This window comes from Dunckerocampus dactyliophorus, chromosome 1 (assembly GCF_027744805.1).
Source record: "Dunckerocampus dactyliophorus isolate RoL2022-P2 chromosome 1, RoL_Ddac_1.1, whole genome shotgun sequence".
In the NCBI taxonomy this organism is placed as follows: domain Eukaryota; kingdom Metazoa; phylum Chordata; class Actinopteri; order Syngnathiformes; family Syngnathidae; genus Dunckerocampus; species Dunckerocampus dactyliophorus.
The window spans coordinates 8,741,283-8,762,140 of NC_072819.1; the positions used below are offsets into that span (position 1 = coordinate 8,741,283).

The window sequence follows — 20,858 nt, forward strand, 5'->3', positions numbered from 1 at the left end:
CGGTAATACCGATACACGACTTTGTGCAAATACACCTAATGTGTGGTAAATTTTAAAAAGTTGTGTACAGTATTTCAAATCATGGCATAAAAATGAAGACATTATAGCAATTTACTGATTTATTTTAAAGCCTGAAGTTCTTTGATGTGGGGGGTTATTTACAATGTAGCCAAGCTAATATACTACATCAGAAAAAGCAAAGGACAATATCATATATCTGGAGTATCAAAATGATCTATATTTGGATTTGAGAATCGACTTTACAGCATGAAGAGCTAGTATCCGAAGTATCGATCCGCTCATCACTAGCATGTTCTCCTTAACGCGTTTGTGTCAATTTCAAGGATTTTGTGCAACGGGAGTCAATATTTTCTCAACCAAATTATTCCGTGTAGGAGGTTAAGAAGTAAGAGAGCGACCATTTTGGCTGCGGCAGTTCGTAGACAACTTGCTGTGACGTCTGTTACTAGGAGCGTCTGGGTGGATGTCGGAGGCAGGAGTGGTGAGACACTGACGAGAGCTAGTTCACTAACACCTAATTTTTGGATGAGAAGAACTTTTGCCTACATCAGTGAGTACGTTTATCCAAGTCTTGCGCGATAAATCACACCTTTTGATGATATATGTCGGAAATATGCGACCAGGCCGTTCAGACTGAAGAAACATCGGATACATATAGGATTTATATCTATATACAAAAGAGGCTGCACATGGAAAAGTCAAAGGTGCGTAGGCCATTTTGATACTTTTTATTTTTATAAAAACCCTAAAATATGTATATAAAAACAAAACTTTGTGTTGGCCTCATGTTATTGGTTACGAAGCGTATTATTAATTTTTTGTCTCAACAATTCAGCTTTTCCTTGTTACATTACACCTTTTTGCTCTTTTTGTATTATGCTGTTGTTCTTTAAATTTTATTTCTATAATGTGCTGAGGGCCATTGAAAAACAAGGTGAGGGCTGGAAATGGCCCCTGGGCTGCACTTTGGATACCCCTGATATAAAAAAAGAAGGTTCAGTAGTGACTGCCTCTTGGCAAAAAACTTTGCTTAGCCGTTATTTTTTATTTTAGTTTAACAGGTTTTATGGCTCAGTGTTGCCTTTACTTTAAAATCAAATGTAACGACATACATAATATACAGGTATAAGTGGAAAATAACGTGGAATGGGTGTATGGTTTTCGAACAACCCAATTTGGCACTCTTCCTTCGCCGTACTTCCGCATCTACGTCACAACTCCAAACACGGAATTGCTAAACATGTCGGCAGCAAGTAGCGCGTACAAACCCGTGAGCTATGTCATTTTCGACATGGATGGATTGTTATTAGGTATCCTACACTCTTTTACACGTATAGGGCTTTCGTCACTTTATTAGCCATACGAAAGCAACAATATTTCGTTGTCGTCGGAGTAATTTATTGTATAGGATGGGAGAGCACAAACTCTTTCACATTAAACATTGTTCATCAATAAAGCTTTAGTAAGTTGTTTTTTCCGTCGCGTTTCCCTTACACTGCTCTGTTGGCACTACAGAAAATGAGCTAACTTATCTGAAAGCAACTTACATGGTTTATTCTATATAGTTTATACATTTGTCTTAACGTTTTCGTAATTCCTGATTGGGCGGAATTTCTTGTTTTTTATTGACATTTTTATTTGCAAATAAACCAGTTACCTTATTTTTTTTATATCTATTTCATGTCTAGTTTTATATTGTTCTGTTTAGAGTTTTCATAAATAAATAAATCCACTTTGAATCCAGTGCAAACTATGTTTTTATTTCAGACACAGAGCGACTGTACACCGTGTCCTTCCAGGAAGTGTGTGACCGCTTTGGGAAGCAGTACACCTGGGGAGTGAAGTCCAAAGTGATGGGTGCAAAAGCTTTGGATGCAGCTCAAACCATCCGGGACATGTTGGAGCTTCCGATGACAGCCGAGGAACTCCTTGCTGAAAGCAGACAAATACAAGAAAGGATTTTTCCCTCTGCCAAACTCATGCCAGGTGGGTACCCCTCACCCCCCCAAAGAACATGTTTTCTTTATGGTATAGAGTATAGAGCAGAGGTACAGCTTTGGGGTGCTTGATTTGGGTACCTGTGTGTTATGGGCGGCTGGCAAACACATTACTCAATATGTAATCACAGCTGCATTTCTTTTCTAGGAAAGTCTTATTGCTACCATGAATGAGTCTGAGCCAGATTGCTTTTATTCTGTAAAGGTGTGGAGAAGCTGGTGAAGCACTTACAGAAACACGGTATCCCCACTGCCGTCGCCACCAGCTCTGCAGGTGCGACATTCAACTTGAAGACGAGCCAGCACAAAGGATTCTTTGCTTTGTTCCACCACATCGTTCTAGGAGATGATCCCGAGGTGAAGAATTCCAAACCCCAGCCTGACTCCTTCCTCGTCTGTGCCAGCAGATTCAAGCCCCCTGCATCTCCAGATACGGTGAGCAAACATTTATTGACATACACAATTCCTAAAGGTGTTCAAGTTCTGGAACTACTACCTCCTCTGTCTGCATAAAAGCAGTGTTTGGAACACAATGTGGTACTATATATACTCTTGTGAGCATCAGTTGAACCAGGGGACGCAAACTCGCGGCCCGCGGGCCTTTTACGGCCCACCAAATCGTATCTTGCGGCCCGCGACTGAACATCAAAGAGTAGTGTAACTGCAGCCTGCAACATCCGGGCAAGTTCAGTGTTACTTAAATACTTACAAGGGCAAGTAAACGCCAACACTGAACTAACAGTGGTGTTAGCACATGGACCGGGGGAGGGGTGGCCCTTTAGCGTTATTGTGAGCCATGTATTGTGAATCGTATCGTGAGGTACCCTGAGATTCCCAGCCCTACTCCCAATATTTGATACGGCCCAGCCTCACCCAGACTTACCTCCAGTGGCCCCCAGTGAAATTGAGTTTGAGACCCCTGAGTTGAACAGTATTGAACTGGAGAAAGTAATTGGTTGCTACAAAAATGGCAATTGACAATGGAAGAGAGACAGACCATCTTAACACTTCAAAATGTAGGTTTTTCCTCCAGAGAAATTTGAGTGTTCTAAAACTTTTGACCGCTAGTGTATATTTATTTACAGTTTATCAGTTTGAGTTTTAGGGATGCAAGGTTGCGTTTTTAGATATTTTTTTTTTTTGTGACTGGAAAAATGTAATACTATTCTACTAGAGATAATTATTCGCGTTTGCAAAATTGGTCATGATGCATGTGCACGTACAGTAAATCCTTGTTTATAGCGGTTAGTTGGTTACAGACTTGACCGTGATAAGTGAATTTCCGAGAACTAGGTTTTGTTATTTATAAATGAAATATTTTTGGCGTTAGAGTATAGAAAACCTGTTTACATTATTACAGCCCTCTAAACATGAAATAACATCTCTATTATACTCCTATTACCCAATATAGTAGACATCATAAAAGTAAATAAGCCATTTAATACATAAATAAGACGTGTTCATGTGTGTTGCTGAAAATGTGTTCCGGTGTTAGCGGAGCTGAGTGGGGCGGGGGCGGACAGAAAGTGACGTTGGTGGTTTAGAGTTGAGCACTGAACCCTATGCTACTGGAAGGGGCGTCCCTGCGGACCGCATGAAGCCATTGGTCGGCCATCTTGCTTCACCCAAAAAAGCACACACGCATACACATACATACATGTATCTTCATTCACTACATTTATTATGTTTCGGTATAAAAATGAACACGAATTAACAAAAATTCAATTGAAACAGAGTAAATTTACTAGACCCAAATCTCAAAATTTCCCTCCAGTTTAAGTTTTTTTTCCTACCGCTATGGTGTGAAATTACAATGCATAACAACTCAATTTCAGTGTTCACCAGGTATTTGTTATGATAAGGATCTTTGTAGTATCAAAGTTAAATGCAACGCATACCTTTAGAAGATGATCAGGAAAGTCAAATATTGTTGGAACTGCATTTTGTCGCAATCTAACAGTCTGGCCGGTCCTGTCGAAGTTCTCCTCGGTGAAATGACTACAACAGTTGTAGTTGCGATCTGGCTGCAGGAATTCACCTGTCTCTCCGCATATTTAATACCCATTGCTTTCAAAGTTGAGCGTTGCAGTGTGGAAATCTAAAGGAGAATAAGGGGTAATTTACAACTACTTAGATGAAAAGATGCTTACAGATTTAAAGTGTCTATTTTTTTTAAACTATTTTTATTATTTATAAGCATTTACCTACCTATGAAATGTAAGTCCCTTCTCGCGATTTTCACGGGTTGTGCAATTAATAGCAGCACAAGACGGCATCTCGAACTCCTCTTAGTTCTGAGGCTTTCTTGTTTTGGGTGAAACAACATGGCGACTTCTATACTTCCGGTGGCTTCAAGCCTCCAATGCGCAGCAAGCGATCGGGGCCAATCCAGTTATAGAGTTCAGTGGAGTTGAGTTTTAGCTTGGTGTGAGTTACGGCTGCAAATGTAACCCATGTTAGGGATTAATGTGCCTGTTGTGAGAGCATACAAACCTGCAATAAAAGCCTATTTTTCCAGCGATCAAGTCTGGTGCTTGTATGTCTGACTGAACATTACAGTAACATTACTAGACACCTAGTGACCAATGTAGAACAATACATATCATCACACCATTTTTTAATGCTTCTTCTGAATGACTTATATTTGTATTTTACTTCCTTTAGCTGTTTTGTAGTTTAAATAGTTTTAGATAGTTGGGATTTTTTAACATGAAGTTGCATGACATCCCCATCATCAGTGTAGTGCATCAACGGTGACTTACCCCCACTTCGTCCCGTGAGCAGAGTTCTGATCGGATTTCGGTGATGAGATTCAAGAGATTCAAGAGTTTTATTTTCATATGCACAGTAAAACAGGTAGTTATACTATGCAATGAAATTCTTATTCTGTTCATTCTCCCAAGAAAAGAAAGAAAACACAAGAAAAGAATAAGAACATAAGAAACATTAATACCAATAAATTAACCAACTACAACAGAAGAAACATTAATACAATAATAATAATAATAATAATAATAATAAAGTGAATTTCCCCGCTGTGGGATAAATAAAGTACAAATACGATACAATACAGAAAAATAATACAAATAAATAAGTAAGTAAATAAATAAATAAAGTGCTATGAGTGTGTGAGTGTGTACGTGCGGTGTGTGTGAGTGCTTCGTTGAGAAGTCTGATGGCCTGTGGGTAAAAGCTGTTCGCCAGTCTTGTGGTCCTGGACTTCAAACTCCTGTAGCGTCTGCCTGACGGTAGGAGTGTGAATAATGAGTGTTGTGGATGTGTGCTGTCCTTGATGAGGTTGTGTGTTCTTCGTAGGACTCTAGTTTTATAAATGTCTTGCAGTGAGGGGAGGGCTGCCCCAACAATGTTCTGTGAGGTCTTGATCACCCGCTGGAGTGCCCTCCTATCACGTGTTGTACAGTTACCGAACCAAACAGTGATGGAGGCGGTAAGGACACTTTCCTTAGTGCATCTGTAGAAGCAACTAAGGATTTTGGTGGACATGCCAAATTTCCTCAGTCTTCTCAGGAAGTACAGTCTCCTTTGGGACTTCTACATAATTTGTTGGGTGTTGTGAGACCAGGTGAGGTCCTCGCTGATGTGTGTGCCAAGGAACTTGAAGGTTTTCACCCTCTCCACCTCAGTCTCATCAATAAACAGGGGTCTATGCGGCTCCTTTTCCCTTGTTCTTGGGTCAATGATCATCTCTTTAGTCTTATCTGTATTGAGAAAGAGATTATCATCACCGATGACTGTAGTGTCATCTGCAAATTTAATGATGCTGGTGTTGTTCTGGGAGGACACGCAATCATAGGTGAAGAGCGTGTAGAGGAGCGGACTCAGCACACACCCCTGTGGGGTCCCAGTGCTCACAATTCTTGAGCTGGATGTGCAATTGTGGACTCTGACTGACTGGGGCCTGCCTGTGAGAAAATTAAACACCCAGTTACAGAGTGTGGGAGACAGGAACATAGTTCCAGTTAGTTGGTGGGGCCACCAACTTAAATATGGATATTTTTGGACTAATAATAGGCGGTATTCAAGGCCCTGTCACACCTTGACGATTTAGCCAGCGTACGCCAACGTATGAAAAATTTGGCCAATACACTGGCGTACGTCGAATAAGTTATGGGTAAGTTTTGTATAAGTTAAGAGCACGCTGAAGCACGCCGGTCGTAGTACGTCTAAGTCGTCCAAAATTTTTTTGCATGCACCAAACTTTTCGACGTATGTCAACGTATGATTGATACGTCCCCCATACGCGGGCAATAAGTTATGCGATCGTTGACGCCCGTTCACACACGTTATTTGTAAGTTACGCACAAGTCGTAATATGTCACCATACCTTGAGACAAAACTGTGTCTTCTTGGCTCTCTTCTTGGCCAGGGTTGGCTCAGAGGAGATGGAGATAAAGTACAGATAAAGTACATTATGAGATGCCTTGAAGGATATTTATACTGCTACATGCTTGACCAGTAGAGGGCACTGTGACACTGGGAATGAACCTGCGTCATCTCCATCAGCGTGAGAGTGGGAGTGGGAGGGTGTGGGTGGTGATGGATCGCTCTGCCCTGATACTTCTTGGCAGCCGTCTTCGAAATTTTCTTCGGCATGATGGTGATGTTGACACTGTGATGTCGAAGGGGGGTGACATAGTGGCAGCCTTTTTATAGGCTACAGCACGTGATCATCGGCCATACGCTGCCGTGCGGTTTGCATAAGTTAGACTGGTGTTGGGCATAAGTTGTGAACGCCGGCAACACGCTACGCATTCGTTGGTATAAGTTGTCTATAAGTTATAGAAACGTTCTATATAAGTTACTAATATGTCATGTATACGTCGAATTCATTATGAATACGCTGTATGTGGGAGGAAATGTATGTATACGCCCAAAATTGAAAAAAACGTCGGAGGTTCAACATATGCCATCAAAATGATCACGTTGGGCATGCGCTGGCTAAATCGTCAAGGTGTGACAGGGGCCTCAACCACAAAACAGATGATTTATTAATGAATATATTTTCGAAAAAACATGAATTGGGTTAAAAACTACTTAGCTAACAGGAAGCTAGGAGAAAGCTAGGAGAATAAAAAAAGCAAATGACTGATATTGTCAATAAGTGTAAAGTAAAACCATCAACTGATTGTAATGGAATCGAAATAGAAACAAAAAAAGGGTTATCAATGAGATCGTACAACCGCTGGCATACATCAGTAACTTATCATTTCAGACTGGAAAATTTCGTAACAAAATGAAAATAGTTAAAGTAGTTCAGATTTTTAAAAATAGAGACAAACATCAATTTACAAATTACCGACCAGTTTCCTTATTACCCCAATTTTCTAAAATTATTGAGAAGCTATTCAGTAACAGGTTGGACAGATTTATTAATAATTTATTAAATTACTTGCAGATAGTCAATACGGATACAGAGCTAACATTTCAACCTCCATGGCACTGATTGAAATCACGGAGGAAATTACCAACACTATAGACCACACAATGTGTGCAAGCTGAAGTATTTATGGATCTCACAAAAGCCTTCAATACAATTAATCACGACATCCTAACTACAAAATTAGAAAGGTACGGAATCAGAGGATTAATGTGGAATTGGGTTAAAAGCTACCTAGCAAACAGGAAGCAATATGTAAAGCTAGGAGAATACACATCTGCAAGTTTAAATATGTGGAGTACCGCAGGGGTCAATATTGGGACCAAAACCGTTCAACTTGTATATCAATGACATATTTGCGGATGATACTACTGCCTTTTGTTCTGGGGAAAGCACACAAGAGCTAATTGAAAAGTCACAGATGAAATGGCCATATTAAAAAGATGGTTTGATAAAAACAGGTTATCCTTGAACTTAAGTAAAATTAAAATAATGCTATTTGGTGATAGCAGAAAGGACACGGATGACCAAATACAAATAGACGGAGTGGACATTGAAAGGGTAAATGAAAATACATTTCTGGGGATCACAATAAATGATAAAATGAGCTGGAAATCTGAAAGGTGTGGAGAAATACTTCAATATTGAATAAAGTAAAGTTTGTTCTTCATCAAAAATTACCCCATACTCTTTACTGCTCTCTGGTATTACCGTAATGAACTTATTGTATGGTGATTATGGGGTATACTATAACCTATACCAGGGGTCACCAACGTTTTTCCTTGTGAGAGCTACTTTTACAAAATGAAAATGGCCAAGAGCTACTCATTTTTGTCGCATTTATTTTCAGAGCTTATTTTAAACCCAAACAAAGCGAATATGCTTGTTTTACCAGAACATTAACAAAATGCTGGTGTCCACAACTCACATTTTGTATTTCAGAATGCATTTCTTTCTACTGTTCTTTCATTATTAACTGAAAACCTGAATGAAAAGCAGGCTTTACATTTAGTTTGATGTAGTTGTTTACAAAAATAATTGTATTGCGTTTTTTGCAGCCCGATTTGGCCCCGCCCATGTACAGGTATGTGGCCTGGTGGTTGGGAACTCTTGTTCTATATGTCAAGGTTGTTAATTATAGGCCTGCAAGCACAGCGCAGCAGCCCATGTTACTATTCTGAATAAAAGCCAACAAGTGGCAAATTTCAAGTAGAAAATGATAGCATTCTTCTCAAATCTTGACCCAGTGGTCTAATTAAAGAGGGATGTTTGAGGCGTCTAGCAGCTCGACTCTCACCAGCCACTCTTCCTCCACTTTAAAGAATTTCCTCCCGCTAATAGGTCTGCCTGTGGCACCACACACCTGATTCTTTTTTTAATCTGCCAGCCACAGTTGGAGCTGGCATTTTTCTCGATGAGATATGACACCGAGGCTCAGAGGGGGAATTGAGTGTTCAGTGGAATAATGAATGATGACATGTCACTTCCCGGCTCAGACTATGTGACAGAACAAGGGAAATTGGGAGTAAACAGAAGCGCTATTTGCAGTTCCTGTCAGAAGTTTGCGTACACTCATCATGGGCTTAAATGTCATATTCATTTTGGGCCCTTAAAGGGACTGTATGCACCTTGCTCCAAATGACATTTTAGGAAAGCAAAAAATGTTGCCAACATTGGTTTTATAAGAACTAGGACTCTAGAACTCTGATCCGTCGACCACCGATCAAAATCGGACGATTTCAAAATCAGAATCAGCTTTATTGGCCAAGTATGCTTACACAAACAAGGAATTTGACTTTGGTAGTGACTTAAATTGACTTAAATTAGATCTCACTGTAAAAAAAACAGACACTTAAGAATGAAATAAATAATTAAGAAGTAATTAAAGAGTAACATTGAGATGTGCAATGGAATAATAATAATATAATGGCAGTGTAATTCAAGTAAGTGGGTGTGTGATTAATAAACCAGGAGACTATCTGCATTTATACAAAACGATAGTATTTACAGTACATTAAAGAAAAACGGGATTTACATTCAAGTGATTTTTTTTTTTTTTTGGGTCAACACTGACGTGTTCAGGTGTTGATCAGAGTGACGGCCTGGGGGAAGAAACTGTCTGTATGCCTGGAAGTTTGGGCGCACGGTGCTCAGTAGTGCCTACGTGAGGGGAGGAGCTTTAACCGTTTGTGTTCAGGGTGTGAGGTGTCTGTAGTGATGTTGCCTGCCCATTTCCTGGCCCTAGACAGATACAGGTCACATATGGAGGGAAGGTTGGCTACAATTATTTTTTATGCAGATTTGATGGTCCTTTTTTGTAGTTCTGTTTGGTTGCAGGTCCGAACCACACAGCTATGGAAGTGCACAGCACAGACTGAATGATTGTGGTGTAGAACTGCAAAGCATGAAGGTGTCCACATTAGACACTGTGCTGTTGGGGACTGGAGGACTGGGGGACTGGGGTAATGGGTGTGTGGGGCGTTCCCCTGACGTGCACTGTCATCTACACAGTCTTGAGTGGGTTCAGCTCCAGATGCTTCTGACTACATCAGAGAACCAGTTGGTCCACCTATCGTCTGTATGCAGACTCCTCGCTGTCCCGGATGAGACGTGAAAAAGCATGTGATCAGCATATGCCGATAAATGGCTTTCAACGCCAATCAGCCTTTCACCTCTGGCTCGTACTATTGCAGTATGCAGCCTGTAGGGAGCGTCTCCCACCCACTTTCCTTTCCTTCACACTGCACAGGCGTGCCAAACCCAAAACAATGTCTGCCGTGTGAGACTTACCTGTCGTTTGTTAGAGTGGTATAAATTTTGCACCCCACATGCCACGAAAAATATCTCGCTGGGGTAGCACGTTAAAAAGCTTTAATTTAATACGGCATTTTAAAAAACAACAATTTGAAAATTATATAGTTTTGTTATACAGATATTTGTCGAAATTGAGCAAACTGGGGCCAGGGGCGGCGCAGATAGCACCTCAGTGGCTTCACAGATGAGTAATGTTGTGTCAGCATCCGAACTATGGTACTATCTGAGTTGACCAAAAATGAAATACGGGAAAAAATAAGTGCTCTTTTTTATTCAGGACCAGAGAAACACTTCTCAGAGCGCAAGGCGACGTCGTTGATAAGACGAGATTTTACCATGGCCGCACTTGGACGTCTGAGTAAGATTAATGACACATAAAAGCGAGTTCGTGCACCGACACGGAACAGAGAGAACCGGTTCTGCTTCCGTCATTAATCAACAACGCATTACCGCTGGGAATAGCTTTATAATCTAGCTATTTGAATCAGGCACATTAGAACAAGAAATCTTCCCTCTGAAAGACAAATGGCCCATTACTGCCAGACAAATCTCACCATATTCTGCTGCAGTCGTGACCCAGTAGGCGCCAACACAGGTGTTTGACAAGCAATTAGGATTCTACTTAAAATTTAAGCCACTGCAGATAAGCTTTAAGTGAGCTTATGACTTTCTCTTAAGGCATGGGCGTCCAAACTTTTTACAGCAAAGGCCACAGACTGAAAAATGAAAGGATGCAACTTTGCCACTTGGATATTTTGTAAGGCATATGCTAAGAAGTTTCAGTATATACCTGTATGTTTAAAAAAAAAAAAAAAAAAAAAGCATTTTAGCTTTGTCATATAGGTGAAAAAGTTTATGAGTATGAACTTTGGGCTTTGCTCTTTTTTTCCCCATTTTGCTTTTGTTTTTAAATTTTCCAAATATTTCAACGCTCTTCTTAAATAATCTTGGTAAATTTTCTGTTTGAATATTTTGACATTTTTATTATGACTTTTCTGCGATTGGCTGGCGATCAGTCCAGGTTGTACCCCGCCTCTCGCCCAAAGTCAGCTGGGATAGGCTCCAGCATACCCTTGTGACCCTAATGAGGGGAAGCGACATAGAAAATGGATGGATGGATGGATGGATTATGACTTTTCCCCCAACCTAATTTTCAAAAAATAAAAAACTTAATGTAGTTTTGTATTGTTAATATTACAACCTTTAAAAAATAACTTATTTTTTTTATTTAATATTTTAACTCTATTCTACTAAAGTAACACTATTTTATTTAAGTTTATTCCCACAATATTATAACTTGTTCCCCAAAATGACAACTTTATTTTGTTTTATTTCTCATAATATTATGACTTTTAAAAAATAACATATATTTTTTTATATTTCAATATAATTCAATAATATTTTAAGATTTTCCATTTCTGCTGTTGTGTGTGTGTTTTAATAAATGTCTAATTATTTTAACTTTGTTCTTGTAAATGTTCCTTTTGTAATTATGATTTTATTATTGTAATATTTTGGCTTTATTTTTGTAAAACTCTAACTTTTTCTGCAACCTCATCTTGCAAAAATTACAACTTTATTTGTTGTTTTTATTGGTATACTGTACTATATATTATATGATATATGTATATGATATACTATACAGATACAGAAAAAAAAGGATTTGTTTTTTTCTGTAATATTTCAACTTTATGTTACTAAAATGATGTTATTGTTCCTCATAATATTCCGTTATTCTCATAAAATTACAACTTTTTCTCGTTAATTACGTTTTTCTTTTAATATTTATTCTTGTAAAGTTACTGCTGATTTTTTAAATTTTCTAACCCCTCCCACATTTCTCAACCTATTCAAACCAATCCACTGTCTGTGTTCAGCTTACTCAGGACACGGGACTCGGGACTTTTCAGAAAATTCCCACATTTACTGTAATTTCATATTTTCTGTGAGACATTTTCCTTTGAAAATGAATGGGCAATTTATTTGGCGCCCCCCACTGGTGCAAAATAATTTTTCATTTTCCATTACTGTTACATTCAGCTTATTCTACAGGGTGACATGGCTCAGGATGTAGCATGGTTGTTCCCATCCTGATTGTTGCTGGTTCGATCCAAGATCCCGCTTCAACCATCCATCTATTTTCTATGCCGCTTATCCTCACTAGGGTCGCGGGTATGCTGGAGCCGAGAGGCGAGAGGCGGTGTACACACTGGACTGGTCGGCAGTCAATCGCAGGGCACATATCGTCAAACAACCATTCACACTCACATTCAAACCTATGGACAGTTTAGAGTCAGCAATTAACCTAACATGCATGTTTTTGGAATGTGGGAGGAAACCGGAGTACCCGGAGAAAACCTACAACATGCAAACTCCACACAGAGATGCCCAACGGAGATTGGAACCCAGATCTTCCCGATCTCCTGACTATGTGGCCAACATGCTAGCCACTAGGCCACTTCAACCATTCAACTTATTTTGTTTCTAACATTAACTTACATTCCCGACATTCTGTTTGCATTTTTAATTTCCAACGTTAACATTTAACACTACATGTAACGTTTCTGCTTATTCTGTGAACGGTGGCATGGCTCATGCCATTGAGTGGTTGTCTCGCAACCTGATGCTTGCTGGTTCGATCCGTAGTCTGTATTTTGACGTTCATTCTACGTTTCAGTTCAGCTTTTCAGCATTCACATGCAATTGCTACTGAAATTGCTTCATGTAGGAATTGTTATCCTTATCATAGTCCTCATTGTCTTGTTCTGCTGGCATATTGACAGAAATGTATATCAGTATGCACTGTCCCTGTAAATAAATAAAGAAACTTCCAATAGCCTTTCTGCCATTCTTCATGGAGGTCCCAGATGGACTGTTGACATGGGACTTTCTTGACAGAAATGAATAGAACTGAAATTAATCAAGTCAAAAATGACACGCTCACTCACTCGACAGTGCATTGATGCAGTCTCTCGCCACGCGAGATGATGAGCAATCGCCAGCGTGCTTAGGGGAGAGCGAAAGCGAGGAGGAAGCATCGGCCGTCAATCCAACAACGGCTCAGTTTGACTCCTTGTTTGTTTGCCATGCAGCTTGTTAAGTAAAATAATCGCCTGTTAGTGTTTTTGTCCTTGATGTTGTTTTGTGCATCTCTTGATCTTGCCACTCTGTTTCGAGAAGCTTCCATCGGAAAGCTCAAAATTGCCTGGCAGACTCAGGTTTTGTTGTCTTTTTCTTCTTCTTCTTCTTCTTCTTGCAACTCTCTAAAATATTAAACATGGTACGCCTTTGAAATAAGCTCAAACAAAATATTATAGATGGGTGAGTGGCTGAGTGCAGCGATGGCTTAGTTGATTTCAAACCACTTGGCCCCCACACTGCAGCTTTCAGCGTTCCCCTGGTGCAGGGTATAAATTGCTCAACATGCGTTCATTGCCCAGCCCCCTCCTTTTCCCCCAATTTGTATTTTACTTGCTGGATACGTAATCATCACAGACTTCAAACAGGCAGGCGAGGCCCGCTGCAGGGCTCTCTTCACATCACGAGTGTATGAAGAAACAATTCGAAATGCATATAAATGACAAATGAAAGGGATAAATGACTTTTTTTTTTTTTTACCTTGATTAAAAACTGTAATAAAAATAAAAAAGAAAGCTACAATTGTTGCGCCTGGTTGGCCATCTCAATATGCCAACCCTATGACTGACAGGCGGTGAGTCGAAGTTGCACCCTTATGCTAAGTCCGTGTGTGTTAAGCGTTCCAATTGTGTGTGAAGTGTATAATGTGCTTTCTCTGATGACTATCATCAACACCGGCCATCGTTTCTGCCCTCTGCTATAGAGAACAGAGATGGTGGAATGTTACACATTACTTGCGTGAGCCTCCCCCCTCGGCTTCAGGTTCATTTGGAAAATGTTGCGGACAGTCTGTCACAGCCACTTACTCACCCGCCGCTGCTCGCTGTACACGCGTGATGCACATGGTGTTTTCGCCAGTCTCACAGCGCTGCAAGAGTGGTGATTTACGTGCATTAGCGCAGATGTCGGCGTGGATTGTGGGGCTCGTCAACGCTTTCGCAGCTTACGCTGACCGTGCATCTTGCCGTCCGTAACTGCTACATTTGTTCGCTTCAATGCGCAATTGTCGTTTTAGACACAGTTAATGCGCAGTGTAGCGACTGCAATTTATAAAACATACATTCATTGTATACTACTGAGACTGCTGCAACTGCAACCCGGACCCGGATAAGCGGGAGAAAATGGATGGATGGATGGATGGACATTGATTGTATAGTGTATTGTATAGTATATGATGAAGCAATGTTCATCATACTACATCAGCATGATAAAAGTGGCAAAATGTAGCACTTCTTAGTATGATGCTGTACAGTTCTACTGTACATCACCTCAACCACTATACTAAGCATAATGTTCATATTGTTAATACTAGGGATGTTCCAATCAGGGTTTTATGCGGCCGATTCTGATACCGATCATCCATGGGTGAGATTGTCCGATACTGATCACATGGGTTAACTATACATTTTTCAATTTATGATGAGTGCTAAAAAAGTGGTTAAAAAATGTACTTTTTTTCCATGTGTCGTGCCATGTAAAGAACCAGGAATAGATCATAGATCACTCTTTCAGACATTTCACATGCTAGTTGCCCCAAATGCTCTGCAAACATTTTGCGATGAGAGAGAGAGAGAGAGAGACCCATCAACCTTCAACACGTGAAACTTGATCAGCCACCTGAAACGCCAGCATCATTTTGAAAAGCTACGGAAACACCTCCGCGGCTAAACAAACAAAAAAAAGGCCCGGGGCTTGTTCCTTTCGCCATGCCGTTTGTGCAGAAGGTTTACCAGAGATGACTCGAGGGTTAAAGCGAACTGGGATTTCATCATGGAAAAATAATGGCGCTGGATGACCAGTTGAAGATAACGCAGTTTGAGCCACAGTTTTTATGTCTGAGCCGCCGCTATTTTTTAATGTTTTGTTAATAGCAGTGATGTGCCTATATGAACCACATGCGAGAACAGTGCATGTATGCAGCGTTTTTCCTGTGACTTCACTTGACATCTCGCTGCGACTACGCTTGATTGCACCCCATCTGCTTGAGTCCATGATGGCTGCAACAGGACGTGACGTCACATGGAACCCAGCAGTATCCCATTCATCTTCTCATTCATTTTTACACTAGAAGTTCCACAGCCCAGCCATTTGGCTTTTCTAACTATAATGGCCATAGGGCAGCCAAGTGGCTGGATTAATTTTGAACTAACATCCTAACTGTGGTGTGAACAGCTCTTGTCACCATTGTTCTGGAAGTGAGCCAATTACTCTCCACTCTCTACTCAATTACTGAAAGGGAACTATTATTATTATTATTATTATTAAAGGGAATTATTATTATTATATATTATATATTATTATATGATTATTATATTTATAAATATTAGCATTTATGTACGTTATACATGTATATATTAGGGGTGAATGCACTTTTTCAGCATGAAAGTCGACATGAGCTATCTCTTACTATAAAGCATCCACTTTTAAACTACTGTACTAATATTAGTATTATATAAGAGAAACTTTTGTTATAGTTTTAGGATAACTTTTGTTATAAGCATCTTACCGCTGAGTTAGTTTGTCCGTAATTGGAATAATAAAGATGAACGTTGCATCTGCATTGCATAGCGAATCAGGAGGGGAGCTTAATGTCAGCTGACTAATGTCATATGACATCTACAAAGTGACGTTTACGCGACTCAAACTGCCTTCGTGATCTACGTAATAAGCAGCCCTGGACTACAATTAGTAATGGCATTTCCACTTTTGTTTTTGTTTTTTTTCTTATTCATTTTCTTATTTTGTTTTTTTCACCAGGATGTTCTGTGTTTATCAGCAATAAAGGTCAACTAAAAAAAATCTTGGGCAAAATTTTGATGGTCGTGCCCCGTGTTGTGAACTTCTGGCCCAGTGTTTGCTAGCATGCTGCTAAATCATGCCATGTATAATTTAGCATGTAAACATGAGTAAGTCAGCTAAAATGATAACATGCTAAAAGTTAGCATACCAGCACCTAGCAAGATAGCACTAACTACCAAAAGTTCCAAAGCAGTTCTTAAGTGTCTCTACATCATGTCATATCAGTATTTACATATGGACATTTGCTAAGATGCTAACATATTAATAGTTAACATGCTAGCATCAAAAGTGCCAAAACTGTGCTATCGTGTTGCTACATCATGCCATGTCTGTATTTGCATTTAGACATGAAGAAATTAGCCACAATAATAAGATGCTAACAGTTAGAATGGTAGCACCTGGAAAGATAGCACTCTATACCAAGAGTGCCAAGACGGTCCTATAATATTTCTACATCATGCCATGTCTGTATTAGCCTTAAGACATAAGGAAGTTAGCTAAAATGCTAACATGTTAACAGTTAGCATGCTGGCATCAAAAGTGCCAAGGCTGTCCTATAGTGTCCAGATATCATGTCATGTCAACATTTGCATGTTGACATGAGGAAATTAGCTAAAATGCTAACATGCTAACAGTTGTCATTCTAGCACCGAGCAAGATCGCACTATATACCTTAAGTGCCAAGGCAGTTCTATAGTGTCCCAATATCATGCCATGTCTATATTTACATTTAGACATGAAGGAATTTGCCAAAATGTCAACATTCTAACAGTTAGCATGCTAACAGTAAGTCCCAAAAGTGTCCACAACGTCTATAGTGTCCCCAGCTAATATAGTGTGCATGGTATCAGTATTAGTATAGTACATTGGTTCTCAATTGTTTTCTGTCATGCCCCTGTCCTTCCTGCCTCCTTTCCCCCTTCAAGTAGATTCTGTTAGATTAGTTGTACTGGATTTCATGTTTACACAACCCACTTCTCTTGGGTCTAATTGATTTTTAAAATTTATTGTATTGATTATCATCTGTTGACAATGAATTTATAGATTTTTTTCAATGGCTGTGTTTAGAAGCCTTTGTGAGCACCTCAAATAGAGATGCACTGTGGTAATGTTAGCCACTTAAAGCTAAGTGTGTATGTAAATTTACATAAATAACATCATTTACTTCCTGCTTTGTTTGTAACACTGGCAGCGGAATTGGACCCTTTTACCAGCCATAAACGTCCCCCGTTTATTTGTTTTCTTTTCACTGCACATAAACACCAAACAGGCGCTAAATTTCGACTCAACAACCTGAGGGACATTAATGACGCAATGGCACCGTGTGTGTTCCATCACATCTTTCCGTCAGTTACTCACCCTGGCCATTTCTGAAGACTACCTCACGTTGGAAATTGTTCAACAAAGTATTGTGCCAACATGATTGATTTAAAAATCTCAATTGGTAGAAAGGTCACAATGACCACGTCCACAATCTGACCTTTATGATCCGTCTGACAATCAATGGAGGCCTTGCTTGAAAATAGAGGAATAATCCCTGACAGTTGATCAATCCTAAACGCTGAGACGTAGGCAGGTGGGTAGTAAGTAAATGCTACGTTGGCCTTTTACCTCTGTCATCTTGTGTTGGATATTGTTTTCAATCAACGCAGCACACATCCAGCAATAATGACCATGGGTTGAAAAGTCAGCTGGTACAGCTCTTGTGAGGAAAAATTGTACTCATTCATTCTGAGCCACCTTTGCCATCTTGTGTCAGCCAACTTGATATAAAAAAATCGATATGGTTCCCGCTTTGACATAGAGAAATAATACCTGAGCTGAGAATTTAGGAACCTTGTCTTTGTGGGTCCTATTGGTTGATCTTAGGGATAGCCAGTATTAAATGCATGATTGAAAAATTGTCAGCCGTCAAAAATGTCCATGTCCCAGCTGTGGGCCAGTGCATTCATTTTGACAAAGCCTACGACAATGGCTCAATGGGACGAAAACCGCCGAATTCCGTTTGGAGAAACACTTTGATCGCAAACATGTCCGTGTTTTGACTTAAGTAGAATTACGTGAACAAAGCTACAGCAAACATAGATAAGATTAAAAGATTAAAGAGGGACATGGTTTCAGCTGGTCTTAGGCTTTGTCCACATGAAAAACGCACATTTCCCAACTCCTGTCTTTCCACATCATGGCTGCAACGAACAATGATTTTCTCTGTCGATTAATCTGCTTGTTGTTTCGATTAATCAAGTAATCAGGCCACAGGTGTCCAAACATTTTCCACTGAGGGCCACATACTGAAAAATAAAAGAATGCAAGGGCCACTTTCATATTTTATAAATATGCTAAGAAGTTATATATATTTCAAGAAAAAACTGCATCTCAGCTTCGGGATGTGGGTGAAAAGGCATATTATTAGTATGAAGTGTGATCTTTGCTTGTTTTTCCCTATTTTTGCTGTTCTGGGTTTTTTTTTTCCAAATATTTAAACTTTCTTCTTAAATAATCTTTGTACATTTTTTTCTTGTAACATCATGACTTAATTCCCATAATTAGTATAACATTTTTCCTATGTAATTTTCCAAAAATGTCAACTATTTTTTTCTCATAATATAGTTGTCCCTCGCTATGTCGTGGTTCGAATATTGCTCCCTCACTATATCGCGTTTAATAAACAAACAAAAAAAACATTCATAAACGATAGCTGTTTTGTGGTTGACTATGGTCTATTATTTGTTAAAAAAAATAGTGAACTAGGCAACAGTAATGCTATGAGACATGATGTTAAATTACATTTCACATTGTATGGAGACTAGCTACTGAGCCAGTAGAACCGAACCGACATGCCATGTCTGAGGTGGACATGCCATGACTGAGACGAACATGCCATGGCTGTGATAGAATGGAAAAAAAAAGGTTCTCCTCTCATTCTGTGTGAAAGTGGTACATTTGGGATTTGTGTTTTGCCTAAAACATAAAGATAATAGTTCTGCTTTCATGGATGACTAAAGAAATTAAAAAATATTCACATTTGAGAGTCTGAAATCAGAGGATATTTACTTTTTTAAATAAAAATATTATTAAGTGCCAAAACAGTTGTTGATTAATTGGATAATCGATTTATTGTGGCAGCTGCAGCCCACATGAAAACACAGTCACCGGCTGTCATTCGCATTTTGCACAACCAGAAGCCTAAAAAATCAATTACCTCTCTTGGTCAGCTAGGTTGGAGCCCAGGAAACGTCATAAAAGTTAATTTTTTTAAATCGGCCGTGCGTGTTATCAGGCACACACACGCAAAATGTAACCATCACCCGTAACTCAGTAACTTCATGTTCTGTTGTTAATAAATAAGAACACGTACTCCACACACAAGAACTGACGCTGTAGTTTTTGAATCTCTCCACTCAGGCCTTTTCCAAAAGTTTTCCAAAAGCTCAGTTTTGAAGGACAAAAACCTAAGGTTGCATGTATCCATCCATCCATCTTCTTTGGCTTATCCGAGGGCGGGTCACAGAGGCGGCAGCCTCAGACGAGAGTCCCAGACTTTCCCTCTCTGCGGCTGCTTTGTCGAGCTCAGACTGAAGAATCCTGAAGCGATCCCAGGCCAGCTGAAAGACATAGTCTCTCCAATGTATGCTGGGCCTTTTACTGGTGGGACGTGCCCTGAGAACCTCCCCAGAGAGATGTCCGGGAGGTGTCGTGATGCCTAATCCAACACATCTGACTGCGACTTTATCCCGGATGAGCTTCTCACCCAATCTCTCAGGAGAGCCTGAGATTAATTAATTTGGACTAAAACTGGATGATACATCAGAACATCAACAGCAGTCTCAAGACACCATGCCATGTGAATATGCCTCAGAGTGGCTGGAAGCGGAGGAATCTAATTGGACGCATACTAAGTGCTTGACAGCGTTACATCAAACCTTAATTTGTGTTGTCAATACCCTGGCTTCCATCTTTAGAGCAGTAATAATCTATTAATCTAGAAATTCCCCTTGAGCTGTAATACAATGTGTGTGTGTAGTTTTCTTCAGTTTTATGTTCTGTATTACAAGCAGATTAAAGTCTAATTTACATGCCCATTTTCAATTTAAATTCAGGCAAGACAAAATTGGAATGCAAAGCACCCGCTTTTGAGTGCCGCCATTCCCCACATTTCACGGGATCCCAACAGTAGCCTGTGTAAGGGATTATTGTGCCTGTCGTGCAGTCAAACCTGCAATAAAAGTCTGTAGTTCCGGCAATCAAGTCGGTGCTTGTGTGTCTCACCTAACATTACAGTAGCATTACTGACACCTAGTGACCAGTGTAGAATACTACATATCATCACAATTTATTTACATTTTTATGCTTGAAAATGCTTAATTCAGGCAAAAAAAACCACCATCAAATTTGCCTAACTATGCATATTTTGCTCTGCATCGGGCAGTTGTGTTGGAGAGACTATGTCTCTCAACTGGCCTGGGAATGCCTTGCAAGCCACCGGGAGGAGCTGGACGAAGTAGTTAAGCTAAAAAGTAAAAAAAAAAAAAAAACACAAAGGACCTTGTCCTTCCTCAGTGTAGTGACTCGACTACATATTACTCCGCCTAGGTATTCTTCCGCCGTGCACATATAACTAGTTCTGTTTTCATTTTGTACAGTATTAATAATTTACATGTACACATGTACATGTACATAACCACGAAATA

At 39.7% G+C, this 20,858-nt stretch overlaps 1 protein-coding gene across 6 annotated transcripts in view; it reads left to right on the plus strand.

Moving 5' to 3' along the window:
• Positions 1-1,236: 1,236 nt before the first annotated feature.
• The window catches only part of pudp (pseudouridine 5'-phosphatase), a 68,484-nt gene continuing 48,862 nt past the window's right edge, over positions 1,237-20,858 (plus strand). For 5 of the 6 annotated variants that reach the window (XR_008572196.1, XM_054783982.1, XM_054783990.1 and 2 more), the window contains exons 1-3: positions 1,237-1,331; positions 1,789-2,007; positions 2,224-2,453. Coding sequence is in view for 4 of the 6 variants with exons in the window: in XM_054783982.1 (XP_054639957.1) it covers positions 1,262-1,331; positions 1,789-2,007; positions 2,224-2,453 (519 nt within the window). In the remaining 2 variants the exon portion in view is untranslated. The remainder of the gene's footprint in view (positions 1,332-1,788; positions 2,008-2,223; positions 2,454-20,858) is intronic. The other variant, XR_008572198.1, reaches the window with a different exon arrangement.